The following is a 21,930-nucleotide window of genomic DNA, read 5'->3' on the forward strand; positions in this document are numbered from 1 at the left end:
TACTTATTTTCATATAATTATCTGCTCATAATTCATATTTTATATATAAGAATATTGATTAATAAAGTCCCTACCTTCAAAAGCCATTTTTTTGACAAGTAGCTATAGAGCAAGTAGAATAGTTGAATACCTGATAGTTATAAACAAAGTACAATGATAACTTAGAGGAAAGAATGAGGAAGATCACTTTGACCAGGGTAATGAAAAAAAATCAGAGAAACTTTCAGAGAAGTACCAATGATATACATGAAGGTTAACTAGGATTTCACCCAGTGGAAATGTAAAGGGAATGGTCTTGTTAGGTGTAAGGAATGATTGAGTGAAAGTAGAAAGGTAGAAACTTGTAGGTTGCCTTTGAGCAAGGAGAAGAGAAATATGATTTGTTTGGGCCTTGTCTGGGTCTGTGAAAGGGTTATAGTGTGAAATAATGTGGCAGAAATAAGCCAAATTCGGGAAAGCTTTGTTCTTTGAGAACCTTGAGTGCTCAGTTAGAGTTCATACTCATTCATCCTATCTCTGATACATAATGGCTTAACTTCGAAGTGTCCTTAAGAATAAGTTGTGGAGAAGCTTCTGACTCATATTGGCAAAGACTCCTTCACTGATGAAATTACAAGGATTTTAATTAAACAAATGGCATGAAACAGTGAGGTGGCATTTGTACTTTAAGAATCTACCTACCTATCTTGAATTCGGTTGAAACATTTCATTGAAAAAAACTGATTGAAAAAGAGTGAGGTCATTTGAAAAGAGTTAAACTTGTGTTAGTGACTAGCAGTGACATTTTGGAAACAGCTAACCTGCTAAATGAACTTGAAATAAGACAAGGAAAGTTTTATAGAAAGACACATTCATTTATATTTGCATCTCCTTTTGTTGTTTTTGTGACCTTTCAGAGCTATAAACAAAAGGACATTTGTTTTCTGAGTCTGCCTTGGCCAGAATACAAATTAAGGAAAGAAATGCAGACTTGGCAGAGTGGAAACATTAATAAGTCAAACAAATACTTAAATTTCATAATTCTGCTTTATAATTTTTTCTTTCAAAATTTAAGCTTTTAATCAAAACATCACTTTGGGGACTGGCCCAACATGTAGCTCTTTTCTGGTTCAATTTACCTACAAAAGTGAATGTCCCTTATTATTTGCCTCAATGATTAGACCTATATGAGCAAGTTCTTTGTAAAAGAAAAATAAAAAACAAGAGCTAATTGTATTGTCTTATCACTTTTGGAGAGTAAGAGAGATAAGAGTAAGAACAGGGAATTCTTTTTACCAAAATATGTGCAAATAAATCAGTTTTTTTATCCTGAGTATCACTATTTACTGTCAAGATTTATTGTTTAGCATGAAATTCACTGGTAATTGACTGGTGACTTCCTTGAAAATTTGTATAAATCTTTATCTCTGTATTTATAGTCCTGCATGACTATAAAAAGGCTCCTGTAAATAAAGTAATAGAAAACTTTCATCTGGTATATTGTAGATATAAATTTGAAAAGTGCAACTTAGGCCAGCTCGGAACAGATTAGGTTGGAAGTTATTTCTAAGATTGCTACCTCCCTTTCCCCCTCAAGAAAACTACAAATGTCTTATACCCTTCAGACAATTCTCCTTGCATTTACTCTCTTCTGAATCTGATGGGTTTTTTTAAAATACAAAATTATAATTGATGAAAACACTAATTATATTAGCTGATGTATTTATATAGGGCTTTTTGCATATATCATTATGTATATAGATTGTCTCATTTTTTCCCTTCAGCAGCCCCAGAAATTTAAGTTGTATAAGTATTATTTCCATTTTATAGATGATGAGAATAAGACTTGTAGTTTAGTTAACTATCTCTGTCAAAGTGATCCATAGTCAAAAATGAGTTGAGAGTTGGTCCAGAAACTCAATTCCTACAAGTATAGTAATAGCATTTTATCAGGGTTTTTTTTTTTTCCTGATCAAAATAGCAATTTAAAATAACAAAGGGCAGTGTGTATATTTCAGAGATGGAGGAACAAGAAAGGAAGTGATATTAGCTCACATTTTCACCATTATTCAAAAAAAGCCTGTTGTTTCACCTATCCATGATTCATTCTTAGAACTTGTGCTCCTGATGGCAAGAAATTTTATTACCTATATAAATCATACACTTATTATAGTCCTTCTGGCCATGTGCAGATTTGCTTATGCTATAAAGCTTTCTGGTTGAAGAATGTTATAATTTGAAATTCAGAGATTTTTTTTCAAGTAATAGGGCAGTGACTAACATTTATTTTTTGGTATCCTCTCTCCATTGATCATAATTATATGCACTCAGAGTTTGACTAATTATAATGATTGATAATATAGGCCAGATTTTAAGTCAAATATTACTTGAACCAACAGGATATTTCTTAGCCCATGGTAATGATACTGATTTAACCAACAATAAAATTTACTATTATGAATAGTTTAGTACAACAGATATTTTTCTTAAGACTTTATCCACTTATTATTTGCACACCATATTGAAAATATTAACATCATCTTCCGAGAAAGTGATATTCTTTTCATCACCCCAACCCTAGCCTACCCCATGTCTCTTGGTTTTGGTTCTGTTTGTTCTAACTTTGGTGCTCTTTTTTCCTAGCTTTTAGACATTTATATCTGTATATTAGTCTCATTTCTAACTCTGACTTGATAAGTGGGTACCAGTTAACACTTCATCTGCTTCTCTTCTTTTTCTGGAAGATTTCTTGGATGTAGGCAAAATCAGTATATAGATCAGGAGTTCTTAACCTGGCCTCTAGAGACTTATAAAACATCCCCAAATAAATTTCAGAATGTTTGTGAATTTATATGGGTAAAAATCCCATTTTCATTTCAATACAATTGCTTTCCTTTGTAAATCATTTACAATTTATTTTGTAGATTCAATAATATTGTTCTGAGAAGGAATTCTTAAGTCTTCATAAGACTAACAAAGGAGTATGATTTTTTAAAAAAGGGTAAGAGCTCCTTATATGGATCTTCACCACCAGTTATACATTGAAATAATTTTCCCTGGCCAAGTCAATGAAAGGGAGTTTAGATGTTCTAAAGTTTAGACCTCTCCTTCATTAATGACTTGAAATTCTCAAGGATTGATTGTGAAACCAAAGCCTCTGAGGATTCATTTTAGTTATACACACCATGTGGAGCACCTCTGCTAGGTACTGCTAAAAAATTGAATGAAACTACATCCAATAGATGGACAAATCGACTCTGATGCTCTTTTTTTGCTTTCCCTGTTGCTATGTGAGTCATATGTATAGGGCAAGACAGCAAAAGATTGCTTTGCACAAAACGGTAAAAAAACTGATGAAAAGTGAGTGGACTGTTTTCAGAGGTAAAATAATTAAAAGTTTCTTGGATTTTTTTTTAATCTTTAAGGTAACTTAGACTTACTAGACTTAACTGCATACACATTTTTTTTTATTATTTGACTTATAGGAAAAGATCTTAGGGGTTTATCACCTCCAAAGCACAGACATCCTCTTGAAACAATCAGGTACCAGGTGATGCCACAGTTTGGCAAAAAGTAAGGCTTAGAAATCCCAGGAAACATGGAAACTTTACACATATTTCTTCTTATCTGAGTTCTTTCTATGTGTTTATGGTGGAGCAGATAGAACAAAGAGGGTTCTAAAGTTTTAAAGTTAAATGTATGACTTCTTTGCGATCAGATCACACTTAAAAGTGAGCATTATGATTGAATCTCTTAAGACATTCTTTAAAGGACACTGAACTAATAGATGTGTATGAAAAGTAAGTCTATATATTCTTGCATTTTTTTTAAAGTTTGAAGATTTTTGATAGTTTGGCTTAGGAGAAGGGGGAGAGATGAGAGAAAGGAGTGTGATTTGAGCAATGGTTGGTACATAGTCCTTGAGTCTCACTAGGGATAAGATTGCTAGAGTTTAATGTTGATTATAGGTTCTAAACTTCCATGGCATTTTAATCACTGGTCAGTTGACAATATTCACTGACAGCTACTGCCTTGAAAAAGGCAGGAAAAAACAACAACACTTGTTTTGCAAAACTTTTGACTTGCCATGATACTTTATCTCTGTGCTGGGTCACATCAATCTGTTTTGTGTGCAGCGATTACCAGACAGTCAATCAGTTTTGCTGTGTTAGAGCCAGAAATCAGTAGCATTCCCACTTGCTGCCTGTTTCCCACTCATTGTGAAGCTTGTGCCCCTATCACTTGATAGACCTGGAAAGGAAGTGCCGAGGAAGTGAATGCCACTACTGGTTCAGAATGTTCCACTGTGGTTGGAAAGTTTGAGAAACGGGTTGGGTGAGAAGAACAAGACCTTATTGACAGGGTTCAATCCTGGTCACGTCTGTTTCACATCAACTCTCTAAATAATCACTGCTTTCCCCCACTTCTCTCTTTCTCTGCAGTATTAGCATTTTCACCTCTGCTTTTTTTAAAAAACAGGTTATACAACTATGGTAAAACAGAGCATTTTTACTTTTTCATCCCCAAAGCATTATAAAATGCATAGAATACAAAGTTACCTGCTTTAAGAAAAAAGAATTTAAAAATATTCTTTCCAGGCTTTTTCTACTGTGTGTGTGTGTGTGTGTGTGTGTGTTTTAGAAACTGTGAACACTTTTTCTATTAAGCCTTTTTCTTATTCTTAGATTTATGGAACCACTGATTATTTTAACATTTCCGCTTGTGGCATGGGCAGACCTGGCTTGTTATGGTCTAAATCAGCCAGCATCATAATTTGATTTCTACTGAACACTGGGCTTGTAAAAAGCATGTGATAGTGCATATATCAGGAGTGGGAGGAAAACTCTTCTTTGCCACACTAGTCTATAAAACAGAATATTCATGTCACAGAGTCAGAAGAAAATCTGGTAGAGTTTTAAAATAACCACATTCTGTTTAGATTTATGTAGGACTCCTGCATTGATGTAATAAACTCTCTTCTGCCATCCCTGTCATTTTCAAGGCTTCTAGTGCATCTCAAATTCTAGCTTTAAGCAAAGTGACTGCAATACATTCTTTCTCTGGAATATTTTGTCAGAATTTTTGAGGGTCAGAGATGTATTTTAAGCTTTTCTGAAACTGAAGAATCTGAGGAAAATACTAATATCTTCTTTCCCCCCTCCCTCCCTGTTTCTTTCTTGGTTTTAAGCAAATTACTTATAATCTAGTTTAAGACTCCGGTAAGAGTCCCTCACTTTTGTTTTTTCCTAAAACTTGAGGGTATATAGAAAGAAAAGGAAACTGCTAAAAGCTGAAGGGATTTTAAGTTTTAGGGATTGATTCAGGAATGTCAGATTATTTCATTTTGTGAGGGAGGTATATAAATATTTTTATAGTTTTGGAGTCATTGACACCAGTGATTTCCTGACTTTTGTTCCCTTTTCTTCATTTTTTTACCTTACACCTTTTAAACATATGTACTACATTATATTAACATTTTTATTTTAAAATTTAAAATTGACTGTTTTAGGAGGATTTTTAAATTTTACTTTTTTATTGTCGGGCAAAAGACACTTCAAGATTATCGGTCAATGTTTTAAGAGCACAGTCATATGTAACCAAATCCTCAAAGTCAAACCATAAATACACTGATATGAAAGACAACTAGAACAGTTTTTTTTTCCCTAGAGGTCTTTCAGAATTATGCCAGATCATTGCATTGCTGAGAGTAGCCATGTTTTCAGAGATAATCATTGTACAATATTGCTGTTACTGTGTACAATGTTCTCCCAGTTCTGCTTATTTCCCTCGTCATTAGTTCCTGCAGATCTTTCCAGCTTCTTCTGAAATCATCTTGCTTATAATTTCATATAGGACAACATTATTATTATTATTCCATCACCAACATGTACCATAACTTGTACAGCTATTTCCCAATTGATGGATATCCCCTGAATTTCTAATTCTTTGCCCCAAAAAAAGAGCTGCTATAAATATTTTTGTATAAATAGGTCCTTTCCCTGTTTTAATTATCTCTTTGAGATACATACCCAGTAGTGGTATTAACGGATCAGAGGGTATACACAGTTTTATAACCCTTTGGGAATATTACAGATTGCCCTCCAGTATGGTTGGATGAATTTATAACTCCACCAACAGTGCGTTAGTGTCCCAATTTTGCCATTTCTTTTCCAACATTTACCACTTTTCCTTTACTGCCATCTTAATCTGATAGGTATAAGATGGTTCCTCAGCATTGTTTTAATTTGCATTTCTTTAAATAAGAGTGACTTCGAACACTTTTCCATATGATTATTATTATTTTTAAACCCTTGCCTTCCATCTTAGAATCAATACTATGTATTAGTTCCAAGGCAGAAGAGTGGTAAGGGTTAGGCAATGGGGATTAAGTGACTTGCCCAGGGTCACACAGCTAGGAAGTATTTGAGGCCACATTTGAACCCAGGACCTCCTGTCTCTAGGCCTGGTTCTAATTCCACTGAGCCACCCAGCTGCCCTCTTTTTCATATAATTATTGATAATTTTGATTTATTCATCTGAAAATTGCTTGCTCATATCCTTTAATCATTTGTCAATTGTGAAATGGCTCGTATTCTTATAAATTTGACTTAGTTTCTCTATAAATTTGAGAAATTAAACCCTTATCAGGAAATTTATTATAAAATTTCTTTTCCCCAGTTTATTTCCCTTCTAATCTTAGTTAATTACTTTTATTTGTACAAAACCTTTTTAATTTAACATAATCAAAATTATTCATTTTATATCCTGTAATACTCTTGTTTGGTCATACATTCTTCCCTTCTCCAGAGATCTGCCAGGTAAACTATTCTGTGTTCCCCTAATTTGATTATGGTGTTATTCTTTATATCTAAAGATAGATCATATATCCGTTTTGATCTTATCTTAGTATGGAGTGTGAGATATTGATCTATATCTAACTTGTGCCATACTGTTTTCCAATTTCCTAAGCAGTTTTTGTTAAATAGTAAGTTCTCATTCCAAAAGCTGGAGCCTTTGAGTATATCATACTCTAGGTTTCTAAGGGCACTTACCCATGTATATTGTTTTTCTAATTTATTACATAGATTTACCATTCTATTTCTTAGCCAGTGCCCGACTATTTTGATGATTGCTGCTTTCTAGTACAATTTGAGATCTACTACTGCTAAGCTACCTTCCTTCATTTTTTTCCCATTATTTCCCTTGATATTCTTGACCTTTTGTTCTTCCAGATGAATTTTGCTATATTTTTCTAGTTCTATGAAATAATTACTTGCTAGTTTGATTGGTATGTCACAGAATAAGTTAATTAACTTAGGTAGAATTTAGGAGGATTTTTTAAAAGAAATTTTGCTATCGTTACTCTTAACTGGGCAGTTATAATAGCCTCAAAATTGATTTCCCTCTTCCCAGGCTTTCCCTTTTCTCACTTAATCTATTTGTTATTTGCATCTTGGCATCTCTCCTCTTTTCTTCTTCTTATATTAGTACCATCTTCTCTTCTCATCTGTTTTATTGTAATAGCTGCCAAACCAGACATCTTGCCTCTTTTCTTTCTATTATCTAGTCATATTGTTTCCAAATTAATCTTTCTGAATTCTGAAGGTGATGGTCAATCTAACAATTCCAGGATCTATTAACAAGTGATAAAACATGTGACACCTCTTGACAGAGAAGCGAAGGATTCAGAGTCAGAGAGAGAGAGAGAGAGAGAGAGAGAGAGAGTGTGTGTGTGTGTGTGTGTTTTGGGGGGTAGAGGGAACTTAGCCAAACATGAAATGTGTTTTGTTTCACTGTATATGATTGTAACAATGGTTTTGTTTTCACTTTGTTCATATTTAGGGGCAGTGTAGGGAGTAAGGGAAAGAATTATTGAAAAACAAAACCAACCCAAACCAAGTAATCTTTTCAAATACATAAGTCTTAGAATTTTACTACCCTGCTTAGAAAACTGCAGTGGCCCCCTATTATCCAAAGCAGTGGTCCATAGCCTTTTTTGAGTTAGAGAATCCTTTTGTAATGTTCAAGAAATTTTTATTCTTGATAGAAAGCTACTGTAAATTTATTAATCCTTTCAAATGAATTTATATCTTCCATCTGCATGTATTTGAAAAATATCCATATGTATATATGTGAAACATTATTTATTCAGTCTGCAGAAGGTCCTTGTGGTCATTAAGACCCTTGTGGTCAGGAAGCTCCTCCTTTTAATTTGTATCTTCAGTGCTTTACACATAGTGCTAAATAAATGCTTTTTAAATTTAATGAAATATATCTACCACACTAACATTATAATTTTCTTTGGAAATGATACCCACAGCTACTGTTCTATTGGACAAAACCTAGATTTCTTAGCTTGACATTTAAAGCCCTGCCCAATCTGTCCCCAGTTTACCTTTCCAGCTTTATGTTATGTTATTCTCCTTTATTCATTCTATGTTCTGGCAAGATTGGTTTGCTATTTGTTCCTTGAATTTAATTTACTCTATCCCCTACCTCTAACCATTTGCTCAGACCGTTTTCCATGCCTAAAACAAACTCTCTTCTTATCTCCACCTTCCTGGATCCTCTTCCTTCAAGGCTCACCTTCAGTCTTCAAGTCTTTTAAGTCTTTGCCTTACCACTAATGTCCTCTTCCTCTTTAAAATATCCCAGACTATGTCATTTACCTAATTCCTTGGCCTGTGTGCTTCTAATGTACTAATATGTATTCAGGCAGCATCCCTCCTTGTAGAACATGGGATGAGGACCTGGCATTTAATCCTGTCCTGACATTTCTCAACATAGCAGTGTGGTAGAGTGGCAAAACATTAGCTACCTGGAGTCAGAATATCTCAGATTTCTTCAACATCTAGGTGATATTGACCAAGGTGGCGATAAATGACCTGAGGGTTTCTCCTTCTCTAGAGTTAGGAACATAATGATTTTATATAGTGAGTGCTTAATAAATGTTCGTTGTTCAATACCAGTGCTGGTAAATAGTTTGAAATGTTAGAAAAGGAATTACAAATTATTATTCTTGTCTGACCCCTTCCTATCTGTGGCAGTTACTTTTTTCTGTACTTCAACTGCTTAGCATTAATGTTATTGAAGTGTCCATCGTCTTCACATATTAGTATCACGTGTGTGTGATCCATCTAAACTTTTCAATCCAAAGACAGGATTCATTTTCTTCCTAGTGAACAATAGATAGAGATGGCTATCATTATATTTTGATTTAATTAAATTTTATATTTTAAAAGTGCTTTAAAAAAATACTTGGTCTTACTATTATGCATCTAACATTTTCCCCATCTCTTTCTCTTCCCAGGATGGCTCATATTTGGCCGAATTCCTCTTGGAAAAGGGTTATGAGGTGAGTGACTCAATAAAGCAAGCATGGTTGATGGAATCATTTGGACCCAGAAGCCTCTAGTTTCCTCTGCTGCTGTCCTCCAGTGTGTGTGTTTTCCACTGAAACCCTGATAACAAATCAAAGCTCTATTAAAGAATGGCCTGTAATCATGCCAGTTCATTGTGCTATTTATCTTCTGGTGTCCACTGGTGGCTTCCCTCTGCTCCTGGGGGTTTAACTGCCCTGCACACTTCCCACAGTTTCAGATAAAGCAGCAACCTGTGCAAGTCAAAGCTGTAAAGAATTAAGGAATAATTTATGATGTAATGTATCATTTAAAAAAACCTGACTCACAATGAAGTCACTTCTAATTCGGAAATTGCATGAAGCAATAAAAATCTAGCTAATCCATGACAGACTCATATGCAAAATTTAAACCTAGAGATGGTTGCTTCCTTTCTATTAGTCTTTTATTTTTATGGAAACTCTTACTGAAAAGCGTTTTATTTTTTTCATATTCTTGATTTTACTACTTCAGTGCTTAGAAAATGAGTTTTATTCACCAAATTTGATATCTGTTGGCATGCAATGTTTGCAGTGTTGCATTTTGCATTTATTTCAGAATTGTTATGGATGACTAATTAATTGAAAGATTTTCTTTTGTATTAGTAGCACCCCAGATTGTAATTCTGTACAAATGTGGAGAAGTATAGGGTGGCAACAGACTATGAGGAAAAGGAATTTGTTTTCTCACAATATGAATCTCTTGTCTCTTGATAGTGTTTTTTATCTTGTCAATTCGAAGTCTTCATTATTTGGCACTTGGTATATACATTGATTTTTTTTTTTTGAAACTTGATTTTGGGAGAATTTTAAAAATGTGCCAAATCCTTCCTTCAAGATAAATGTATTCAGTACCTAGTTCAGATACCAGACAATGTGCCAAGTACAGGTTATAAGGAGACAAAAAATGAGACAATTCTTGCCTTCAAGTAGGCTATTTCAATATAAACAGCATCAACTTTAGAGTCAGGGGAACTAGGGATTAAGTATGACCTCCAATATTTATTATGTGTGTCCATGAGAAAGTCATGTAAGTTCTAAGTACTTTAGTGGAACTACAAACTTAATTTGAATCACTAGTATACTATATTAGCCCAATAAAAATCTAACATGAACTTTGGCTACATTAATAGAAACAAAGTGTCCATGTAATGATGACTGGTGATCCTCTTAATGTATTATGCCCTGTTTTGACTGTATCTAGAGTTAGTTCTTGGTGCTATATTTTAGAAGTACATTGAAGCTAGAGGTCATCTGTAAGAAGGGATATACATGGATAACATATACAAAGATTGTTTGAAGGAACCAGAGATATTTAGTTTGGAGAAAGAAAGACTGCAGTTGGGGTGGAGAAGGATAGCACAATATAATAGCTATTTATTATAGCTATATTCTAAGGCTGGGATGTAAACAAAGTATTAAATTTGATAGAATCTGGGTAGAGGACAGAATTAGAAACAAGGTTATGAGGACAATGAGAAACAGATAACAAACTCAATAAAAAGTCCCCAACAATTAAAACCACATACATGTGAAATGCATTGCCCTCTGTCTGTAATGGATTCCTCCTAACTATAGGTCTAAAAGCAGAGGCAGGGTGATGATCACTTAATGGGGATGCTATAGAGATGTTTCCTGTATGTTTTATTTCAGGAAACATTTATTAACCATTGTATGTATGAAATGCTAACAATAGCAAAATTTAATAGATTTTGTCTTCAAGAATGAATCCATGAGGAGAAGGGTAGAAGATGGAATTAAATAATTTATACAGACAGGTAATTGAAAGGAAGTGGGGCCTGGGGAGGGCATTAGGCAAAATGGGTTAGGAAGGTCTTTAGTTAGGCAACAACATCTGAGTTGAACATTGAGAGAACTAGAGAAAAATGTGGAGGATCAGAAAGATTTAGCAACTGTTTGGATCTAGGGGATGAAGGGAGCTAAGATGCATCCAAGGTTCCAAATTTAGGTAATTGGAAGGAGGGTAGTAATATGCAAGAGAAGTAGGGAAGTTTGAAAGAGGGGTCAGTTTATGGGGAAAGGTAGTGAGTGGATTCTGCTTTGTAATTGTTGAATCAGAGATGTAGATAGAGCCATCTATAAGGAGTATCTAGCCTTTAACTTGTGAAGTGGGACTCCCATTAACAGGAGGAATTTGGAGATGATAATTAGCCCTTGTGAATAGTTAAGCTCACCCAGAGAGTATGTACATATAGAAAAAAAGAATGCCTGCCAGATAGAAAACTTGGTGTACACCAATAGTGGATTTCATCGGTGCCCTTGGGGTAATATGTAGGTCTAGCCTTAGACTTTGAGTCAGGAAGACCTGAGTCTAAAAATTGTGTCACATATTTGCTATATGACTGGTTCAAGTAATTTTTCTCAGCCTCACTTTCCTTATCTGAAAAATGAAGATAGTAATCACATTGACCTCATGTAGTTGTTTTGAGAACCAAATGAGGTAACATATATAAAATTCTTTGTAAGCCACTAAAATGCTTACTATTGTAAATATTTATTATTATGTTTGCAGTGGTAGAGGATATTTCCTTACCCAGAATTACTTGTACCAATTAAATCACAAAGTCCAGCAGTTGTGGCTTATTTAAATGAGATAATATACATTTTTTTGAATAGATGGAATTTCATGTGTGATTTTTTTTTTAAACCCTTACCTTCCATCTTGGAGTTAATACTGTGTATTGGCTCCAAGGCAGAAGAGTGGTAAGGGCTAGGCTTTTGGGGTCAAGTGGCTTGCCCAGGGTCACACAGCTGGGAAGTGTCTGAGGCCAGATTTGAACCTAGGACCTCCCGTCTCTAGGCCTGGCTCTCAATCCACTGAGATACCCAGCTGCCCCCTGATGTGTGATTTCTTGAAGTGAAGTTTAGCAACATTAATATAGAGGCATGCAATGCCAATGATTAGACTAACTCAAGGCTGGAATTTAGCCAGGCCTGAAAAGCAAGAAGATGAAGTTTCAAAGTATTCCAGAGTAGACAAGAAGGTTGAATAGAGCAAGAGTCCCCAAACTTTTTACACAGGGGGCCAGTTCACTGTCCCTCAGACCGTTGGAGGGCCAGACTCTAAAAAAACAAACTATGAACAAATCTGTACACTGCTGTCTGGGATAGAGGAGGCTGCAGCGCTGGCTGGGATGGGCCTGTCACACCTTGTGCAGGCCCATCACTGCCACCACTATACCGGGCAGCAGTATACCCAGTGCGGAATCCCCTCCCCCAGATCACCACTCACCATGCTGATGTCTTCCATTGTGCAGCCACATAATCCTTTGCATGGTGCCTCATTCTTGTTTAGTTACTCTCAAAACAAGGCACCATGCAAAGGATTATGTTACTGGAAGTAGTACTGTATGTGAGTGACACCACGCTTTACAGCACTGCCACATACAGTGCTCCTCTCACTGATCACCAATGAAAGAGGTGCCCCTTCTGGAAAATGCGGACTGTAGTTAGGGGATCCCAGCTATAGAGTCTCGACCAAGAAGGGAATAAATTGAGACCAGAACAACAATGACAGAGCAATAGAAAAAGGAGTAGTGGAGAGCCAAATTGTCATGGGGAAGTTAAAGATTTGATTTAATACGAAAGATACAGAAGGAGAGAAGGAATGTCTTTCTATTAGAAATCCTTGAGGAGCTTCTCATTGTCTCTGGGATTAAATTAAAATTACTTAGTCTCATTTCAAACTCCTCTCCTTCACGTCACTTCATGTACTAACCAAACTTCATCCTCTACCTCTATGTGGGCTTAGTAAGAATGAGGAATTGATGATTCCAAAGTTGTGATTGTGGATGCCTGGGAGTATGGAGGTGCCTTAAATAGTCATAATGGAATTTCAAAAGAGGAAAGATTTTGAGGAAAAGACAATTCTGTTTCAGATATGTTGAATTTGAGGTTTCTACAAGATAATCAGCTTTGAGATGTTCAAGGGACAGTTGTTGATTTTATATTATAGCTCAGAAGAGGATATAAATCTGGCAGTCATCATGCTACTAAGATCACTAAGAGAGCATAAAGAGAGAAGAGAAGAAGGTCTAGGAGAGAGCCTTGGAAGATTTATATGGCAAGTAGGCATCACCTGAATAAGAAATCTAGAGAATAGTAAATCCAGGAAGAGAGTGTAATTGACAAGATGTGAGACTGCACAGAGATTAAGAAGGTTGAGGTTTGAAAAAGACCCTTAAGCTTGACAATTTAGAAAACACTGGTAACTTTGGAATGAGCAGCTTCTGTTAAATGATGTTAAAGGGCAGTGAAACAAACATTTATTAAGTGTCTACTATGGGCCATGTACTGATGTTATCTAATTTGATTCTGAAAATTCTCTGATGTAGATTATCTTCATTTTGTAATTGAGGAAATAGGCAACTGGGGTTAAATTACTTGCCCATAGTCATAGCTAGAAAGTATCCGAGGCTTGATTTGGACTCATGTCTTCCTGATTCTAAGCCAACCCAAAAGTCCTATCCACTGTGCCACTTAGGTCAGTAGACAGATTGAAGATTTACGATTGAGTGAAAAGAGAGAAAGTGGAGGCATCAAATGTAGATGTCTTTATCAAAGAGTTTAGTTACAGAGGAGGGGGAGATAGAGAATAATAACTAATAGAGATGTTGGATCACATGAATTTTTTAAGCATGAGAGAGACATAGGAATGTTTGTGAGGTAGCTGGGAAGCAGCCATTAGAGAGTGATAGACTGAAGATTAATGAGAGAATGGAGATAATAGGGAAATTTTCTGAAGAATATGGGATTGATTGAGTATGGTATCAATGCAGTGAGTTTGCCTTGGCAAGGGAAAGAACCACTTTGTTCTTGATGAAATATTTGAGGGATTAGATTGAAGGGTGTATATCTGAGTGATGTGAAATGAGAAAAGAACAGGAAGCTGATCAAATAGCCTTAGAAGGGTGTGTGTGTGTGTGTGTGTGTGTGTGTGTGTGTGTGTGTCTGTGTCTGTGTCTGTGTCTGTGTCTGTGTCTGTGTCTGTGTCTGTGTGTGAAGTAAAACAAGGTGGTGGGGAAAAGTGCCATGAAAGTTTGAAGAACTGAGGCAGTTGTAGAGTAACATTAAAATACACAATAAAACCCAATGTCTGCTTTCTTTACTAATGGACTTCTGATCTTGACACATAAGCAACGATTGCTTTGAAATTGAGAGAAATTGTATATTAACAAAAATTATATTTTAAAAAATTAATACTTATGAATAATGTTTTAATTACATAAAACATTTTAATTTAATAATTAAAATTTCCCCATAATTCATATGAGAACCTAAAATATTTCTGTCATTTTCTTCACTTTCTGTTTTTGTACTAATAACTTTCTTCCTCTTTTGTTTATAGATAACCCACCCCATTTTGAAATGCAGTATAATTGGACCTGCTGAATCTGTCCATGTTCAGCATTCAGACTTTAATGATGGACACTCTCAAACCTTTTCACTTCAATCTTTACTTCATTCTAGTTCCCAAACTAATGTATCCCTGATAGCAGACAGGAATTGTTCCTTTTCAAATATTGAAAAGAGCCCCAAATATAGTTTGATACTTTGTAATTGTTGTTGAGTTGTTTCAGTCATTTCTGACTTTTCATTATCCCATTTGAGGTTTTCTTGGCAAAGATACTTAAGTGGCTTGCCAATTTCTTCTAAAGCTTATTTAACATATGAGAAACTGGAGGCAAACAGAAGTAAGTGACTTGCCCAAGGTAACATGGCTAGAGTGTGAATGCAGAATTGAACTCAGGAAGATGAGTCTTTCTGACTTTCAGGCCCTACACTCTATCCATTACACTACTTAGCAGTCCTAGAACTTATAACCCTAAGTCATTTATAACATTTATCAGGAATTGGGACAAAACAGTGATGGAAGCAGATTCTGCAACCCTTAAAATGAGATAGTTTATATTGTAGATGGTTCAACTTGGAGTTTATGCTTCTTAGAAAACCAGGAAGCTAACTTCTTTCTCTTAGATGAACAATTATTAAGAACTGTCGCTTTATACAATTTCTTGGTTCACTTTTTTGGCCTAATTATGATTTTCTTGCACCTTGGGTCATTATTCACAAAGTTCCATGAGCATCTTTGATCATTTTGGTGACTTTTCATAAAGAATTTAAAATACAATTTAGCACAGTGAAGTTTCAGCACTTTCTGAGATTTTGTTTTTCATTAAAGAAAATTGGAACTTTAAGGAAGACTTATGGCCATGAAAAATAGATTTACAAATAAGATCTGATTGACAGTGAAATTTATATCATTTGGGGAATTGAACATTGGCTTAATATAGTACATTTAAGAAGGTTTACCTAAAGAAAATTTAAACACTACGGTTATTTATTTCAGTTTTAGCTTCTCAATTTATTAACCAGTGACCTTTTCTACCTTACTTAGTACTCAAGCTAATCATTTCATTTTGTTATTTAGTTGGCAAGCATATTGAATAAAAAGGTAGTTGAATATTGATAAGACAAATTAATCTCTCCCCTCCTTCCCCCTGAAAATAAACAAACTTTTAAGAAATAGATTTTTTCCACGGAACGAAGGAAATGGCTTCATGCTTCTGTGAAGGCATCCAAAGGGAAAAAGAAAATACAAAATTATCCACCTTAGGTTCTGCAGTTCAGGGTGATTTTAGAAGCCCCTGTATAGTCCTAAAGCACCCCATGCCAGATTTACCCATAAAACTTGGCTTTCAGAGACCTGGTGCCCCCTCAGCATTGTGCATTCTGCCTGTACTTCTCTTAAAGCTCCTGGGTACCCTCCCCCCTTACCCATTCTTTAAGGAGCTAGCTTTCTCAATTGCTGGTTCCTACCAGGGCTGACATTGAGTGTTGGTGATCTCAGCTTTTGAAGGGACTATCATGGACATGGCCTATATTCATTTATCTGATGGCCCCTTCTAATTAAATTATATAGGCAACATTTATATCTTTACTCTTGATGTTTACTTATCTGCCCTTAATTACTGTGATTATATCTTCTTTTTTTAATTTGTTTGAGTCTAAGTCTTCCTATTTGGCTCATGTTGAAAGTATAGTCACTACTTGTAGGCCTGACACCACTGCTTATCTGTAAAAAGCTGGACTGGAATGATTTACTTCCTCCTTATACAGCCTAGTGGCCTCTCACTCATGAGGATTCACTATATTGGTACTAGATTTAATGTGGACACCTGATTGACTTTAACTCTGCTATAGCTTAGAACCCCTGAACTAAAGATACCCACTAGTCTCTGTCTGGGGTTGGTAGGTGTGTACTGATGTGCTTGGCTGTGAATTACATCCTAGTCTTCCTGGGCTGGAGACCAGTTAAACATTTGCCAACTCCAGCAAGTCAATCAAAGTGTTTTTATCTATATTCTAAATTCTAGATAGGTTTCAAATTACTTAAGAAGGCTTAGGTATTGCCCTCTCAGGTATCCTCTTCTGTGGTGGCTTGTACTAAAGAGTCTCAATGAAGAACTGAAAGTTTTGGTCTTTTTAAAAACAATTTCAAAATTAACATTTTCCACAAGGATCTAGTCCTACTAGATAGGTGGTCACCTGGGGATCCCACTGACTTCCAAATCAATAGTTTGATAATTTAATAAACAATTTGCAATTCTCTTAAAGGTTACTATTTGTCTTGGTCCTTTCTTACCTTTCCTTCTATATTATATGCTAATTACAAAGTCCTTTTCAAAGTCTGGGACCGTTCCAATTTAAGGATTCCTGGCTTTCTGGGTAATTTGCTTTCAGGTATAATCTAAAAATCCAAAATCTCAGAGAGTGGCTTGTCTGTATTTAAAGTTTGCAAAGCATTTTATATGCATTATATTGTTATGATGGAGAGTGATAAAAATAAGCCATTTGAAGATTGGTTGAAAAACTGGGAATATGTATCCTTGAAAAAGGGAGACTTTTAGGAATGAGAGGTCATGATAATTATCTTCACATATTTCAGTATCTGTTATAAGGAAGGGTGACTGATTTTCTTATTCTGTTTTGGCATGGGGGAAGAACTTGGTATTTGTGGTTATGTGGCTGTTCCATGTGCCAAAGACCCTAGTGCTTCAAGTAAATAGCAGTATCACCTTTTGGCTTTACCATTCTCTTTGTTTATAAGAATAGACAATTAGGTGCTATTTCTCTCCTTTTATTGGAATTTTCTATACTCCTCAAGTGACAAATGACTTAAGTATTCAATGAAGAAAATGTGTTTTAAAGAAAAATCTGTGCAGTCAGCAATTTGAGTTTGTTATACTAGTTTTCTTTTTTCTTCATTAAATATTAAAGATTTTCTTTGGACTGTTGCCTAATCTGGCCACTGGGATTCAATTCAATTTGACTTTTCTGTGATATTCTGAATACTTTAAAAAGCTTCCTTTTCTTGTACTTCATTAAATGTGACCTGAAACTTATTTACGATTTTGTTAGAATTTTTTGTTGGTTTTGAATGATCATCTTTTTATAATGTTTTGACCTAATCATTTTAATCATTGACTTCAGTTTGTAGAAGAAAAACTCTTATTGATTGGGTTCCCCTCTCAATCCCTTTAAAAGAAAACCCAATAATCGCAGCCCCTTTAAAAAAAAAGAGTAACATTCAGAAAATTATATGTAGATCTTTTTTGTGAAGTTCACTATTTATATTCTTATCCAGAATATCCAGTTTGGATGCAGTTTGTTTCACCTCTGTCACAGACAGACAAAGCTTTTGTGAGTTCTTATGATAATGCCTACTCTTGTGGATTAAATGTTTAAGCAAGTCTCTTTTTGAATGTACATAGCAAAGATTCTCTGCATGTGAGATGTGCTACACACCTGGATGGAATGTTTCCTGCCATCATTGATGAAACAGACTATTAGCCATCTGATTCTTACTAAGATCCATGAAGTCCATATTTGACTTTAATCAGAATTGTCTCTGTAAACATATCACATTCTGGTGAAATTGTCTTTTTTTATGTTTTTTAGGTAGTGACACTTCATTTTATTGATTAATGTGAAAATGTGATAGGGCAGTTTGTTTGATCTTAGAATTGTTTTTCTTTGCTAAAAAACAATAGTCTGTTTTTAGTCTTTTGGGATTGCTCTTTTCCACGTAAAGGAATTTTCTCTTTAAATAATGATAAATCTGAAATTGATAGGGGCGAAATAGTGTTATTAAGATTTTATATGCATGCTTAGATTTTTAAAAATGTGTAAACTTGTGGAACAGTCAGAATTGTTTATAATATTTATATCCTGAAAAGTTGGCAAAAATATAAAAAAGGAGAACTTCATGATTTTTTTGACACAAATATTTCCAAAAGTAAAAAATTTAAGTTGTAAAGGTATATTTAATTAAATGTTTCTTTGCTTTTAATATTTGTCTTCTGAAAACTCAGGTTAATGATCTTTTCCCCATGTATCTATCTTACTTAGTGAATTTCCTTGTATTAGTCCTTCGAAAAAAAATTTTAGATGAGTTTCCCAGTGTTTAGGCTGAAATATTGAACAGAATATTTAACTATAGTTCACTTTCAAAAGTATCATGCTTCATGTAAGGAAATAAATAAAGCTGAAATGTGTCAGAGAAAAATAATGCTATTATTTTCACAGAATTTAGATCTAAAAAGTTTTAAATTAATATACATTTTATTCAATCTAATTACCCATATGTGCCATATAAAAAATACCTATATCTGGATTCATATTCATTCCTGTTCAATTTCTTCATATGATGGATATCTCAAAGTTTTATCTTACATTAATCCAATTTTCTAAAGCTAAGAGAAGTAGGGTGAAAATATAGACATTAAAAAGCCTGGTTAAAAAATAATCTAACATTTTAAGAAAAACTCTAAAAAATAAACCAAAGGATCGAATTAAAATGGCCATTTCTGAGTTGGCATTTGTCCAACTTGTGACCTATTCTGACATTATCCCTGGTAAGACAAAAGACACAATCTTTGTATAAGGAGGAAGTGGGATCAAGTCTTTAACAAATTTCCCTTTCCAATAGCTTTTCTTTACCTTTAGATAGGTACATATTCTTGTTCCAACTATTTTTATTTCACAGATATATTTATTGCAATTTATTCAAGGATAAAAATTAAAGTTCCTTCTTTTCAGTTATAAGTTGGATTTTGTCTGAAGTCTCTGATTACTTGGATTCTAGGATAACAATAATCTTTTCTCTGTGTTGTTTGGGTTGTACATCTGGTTTGTCTCATTCAAAGTTATATGCAAATAAGATCGAGGTTATGCTGATAAAGTCACTGACATCCCAATTATACTTTAAAGCTGAAAGACACACAGTAATCTCTTGCAGAGAAAATAACCTATACAGCCCTGAATAAAATGTTGTTAGCCTTAGGAACCACAGCAAGATTTGCTATGTATAAAACAGGCAAGATGAGTTTTCCTCATTGATATTGCTATATATGGTCTGGTCTGTCTTCAGTTTGCAAATACTGAGATAGATCTGTCAGCAATATTGTCTCTCTGTCTCTCTTTCTGTCTCTCTTTCTGTCTCTCTTTCTCTCTCTCTGTCTCTGTCTCTGTCTCTCTCTGTCTCTCCGCCTCTCTGTCTCTCTCTGTCTGTCAAAGCATAGCCTGCAGTAGATAGAGTTACCTTTCATTCTGAAACCATATAATTAACCAATTACCTGTGAGGTTTGTATGTGTATGTTTTTTACAGTTAGGAAGAGAGACCTGGGGGAAGAGTTGAACATTAAAGAAAAAAAGAAAATAACCATTGGTACTATTTTCAATTTTCAATTATTTGTTTTTAAAAAGCCATCCTTTTTGCCTACTCCATTAAAAGATGTGCCATTTAATGCTTATGTTGTTGTTGAATCCTTTACATTCCTGTTTGACTCTTCAGGACTTTTTTGGGGGGTTTCTTCTGGAAAGGTAGAGCCTCAAATGAAGACAGAATCCACGGTGTTGGCCTGGCCATCAAGACCAGTTTGCTCAAACAGCTGCCAGACTTGCCTGTGGGCATCAGCGAGAGGCTCATGAAGATCTGTTTGCCTCTCAGCAAAGACCTGTATGCCACAATCATCAGCGGATATGCCCCTACACTGACCAGCACAGAGGAGACCATTGAGCAGTTCTACTCTGACCTGAGTGCCGTCCTGCACTCAGTGCCCACAAATGACAAGCTGATACTACTGGGAGACTTCAACACCCGCGTTGGCCAGGACCATGAAAGATGGAAAGGAGTGCTCGGCAAACACAGCGTGGGCAAAATGAACAACAACGGCCTACTGCTACTCAGCAAATGCTCAGAGTTGGAACTCACCATCACGAACACTGTGTTCAGAATGGCGAACAAATATAAAACAATGTGGATGCACCCAAGATCAAAACAGTGGCATCTCATTGACTACATCATTGTATGCCGGCGAGACATCCAGGATGTAAAGATCACCAGAGCCATGAGAGAAGCTGAATGTTGGACAGACCACCAATTGGTTAGAGCGGCTCTTCAAATGCGCATTGCGCCTCATCATCCAAAATGCGCCCAGACAATTTGCGCATTTTACAACATGAGTCATCTTAGAGATCCATCTTATTTGCAAACATTCTAGTCCTGCCTGGACAACAAGCTGTCTGCCAAGGGACCACTCACTGGAAGCTCAACCGAGAAATTCAACCAGTTCAGAGACTCAGTGAAGGAAACATCAAAGGCAGTCCTAGGCCCCAAACAACGCAACCACCAGGACTGGTTCGATGAGAACAACACTGCTATTGAAAACCTATTGAGCAAGAAGAACAAAGCCTTTATGGAGTGGCAAAATAACCCAAACTCTGCTCCTAAAAAGGACAGATTCAAGTCTCTTCAAGCCACGGCACAGAGTGAGATCAGGAAGATGCAAGACCGATGGTGGGAAAAAAAAGGCAGAAGAAATCCAGCGGTTTGCTGATATGAAAAACTACAAACAATTTTTCAGTGCCCTCAAGACTGTCTATGGGCCATTAAAACCCACCACCACTCCCTTGCTATCTTCTGATGGTGACACTCTCATAAAAGATAAAAAAGGCATCAGCAACAGGTGGAAAGAACACTTCAGTCAGCTTCTCAACCGACCCTCTTCAGTCGACCAAAGCGCCCTTGACCAGATCCCTCAAAACCGCTGCATTGAACAACTTGACGTCCCTCCTTCAATAGAGGAAGTCCAAAAAGCCATTAAACAAATGAGTGCAGGCAAGACACCTGGTAAAGACGGGATCCCACCCGAGGTATACAAGGCCTTAAATGGAAAGGCTCTCTAGGCATTCCACATAGTGCTGACCAGCATATGGGAAGAGGAAGACAGGCCCCCAGAACTCAGAGATGCCTCCATTATAGCCCTATACAAGAACAAAGGCTCACGAGCAGCCTGTGACAACTACAGAGGCATCTCACTACTCTCCACTGCCGGAAAGATCCTCGCCCGTGTTATACTCAATAGACTCCTGTCATCTGTTTCAGAGCAAAACCTGCCTGAATCACAATGTGGCTTCCGACCAGATCGCAGCACCATCGACATGGTCTTCACAGTGAGGCAAATGAAGGA

The 21,930-nt window shown here is 35.8% G+C and overlaps 1 protein-coding gene across 1 annotated transcript in view; it reads left to right on the top strand.

Annotated features, from left to right (window-relative positions):
* Window positions 1-21,930, top strand: part of GMDS (GDP-mannose 4,6-dehydratase) — an 840,983-nt gene that overhangs the window by 155,642 nt on the left and 663,411 nt on the right. Inside the window, exon 2 of the mRNA XM_056823358.1 lies at window positions 9,290-9,334. Within this exon, the coding sequence (XP_056679336.1) occupies window positions 9,290-9,334 (45 nt within the window). The remainder of the gene's footprint in view (window positions 1-9,289; window positions 9,335-21,930) is intronic.

This window comes from Monodelphis domestica, chromosome 3, assembly GCF_027887165.1.
Source record: "Monodelphis domestica isolate mMonDom1 chromosome 3, mMonDom1.pri, whole genome shotgun sequence".
Lineage (NCBI taxonomy): Eukaryota > Metazoa > Chordata > Mammalia > Didelphimorphia > Didelphidae > Monodelphis > Monodelphis domestica.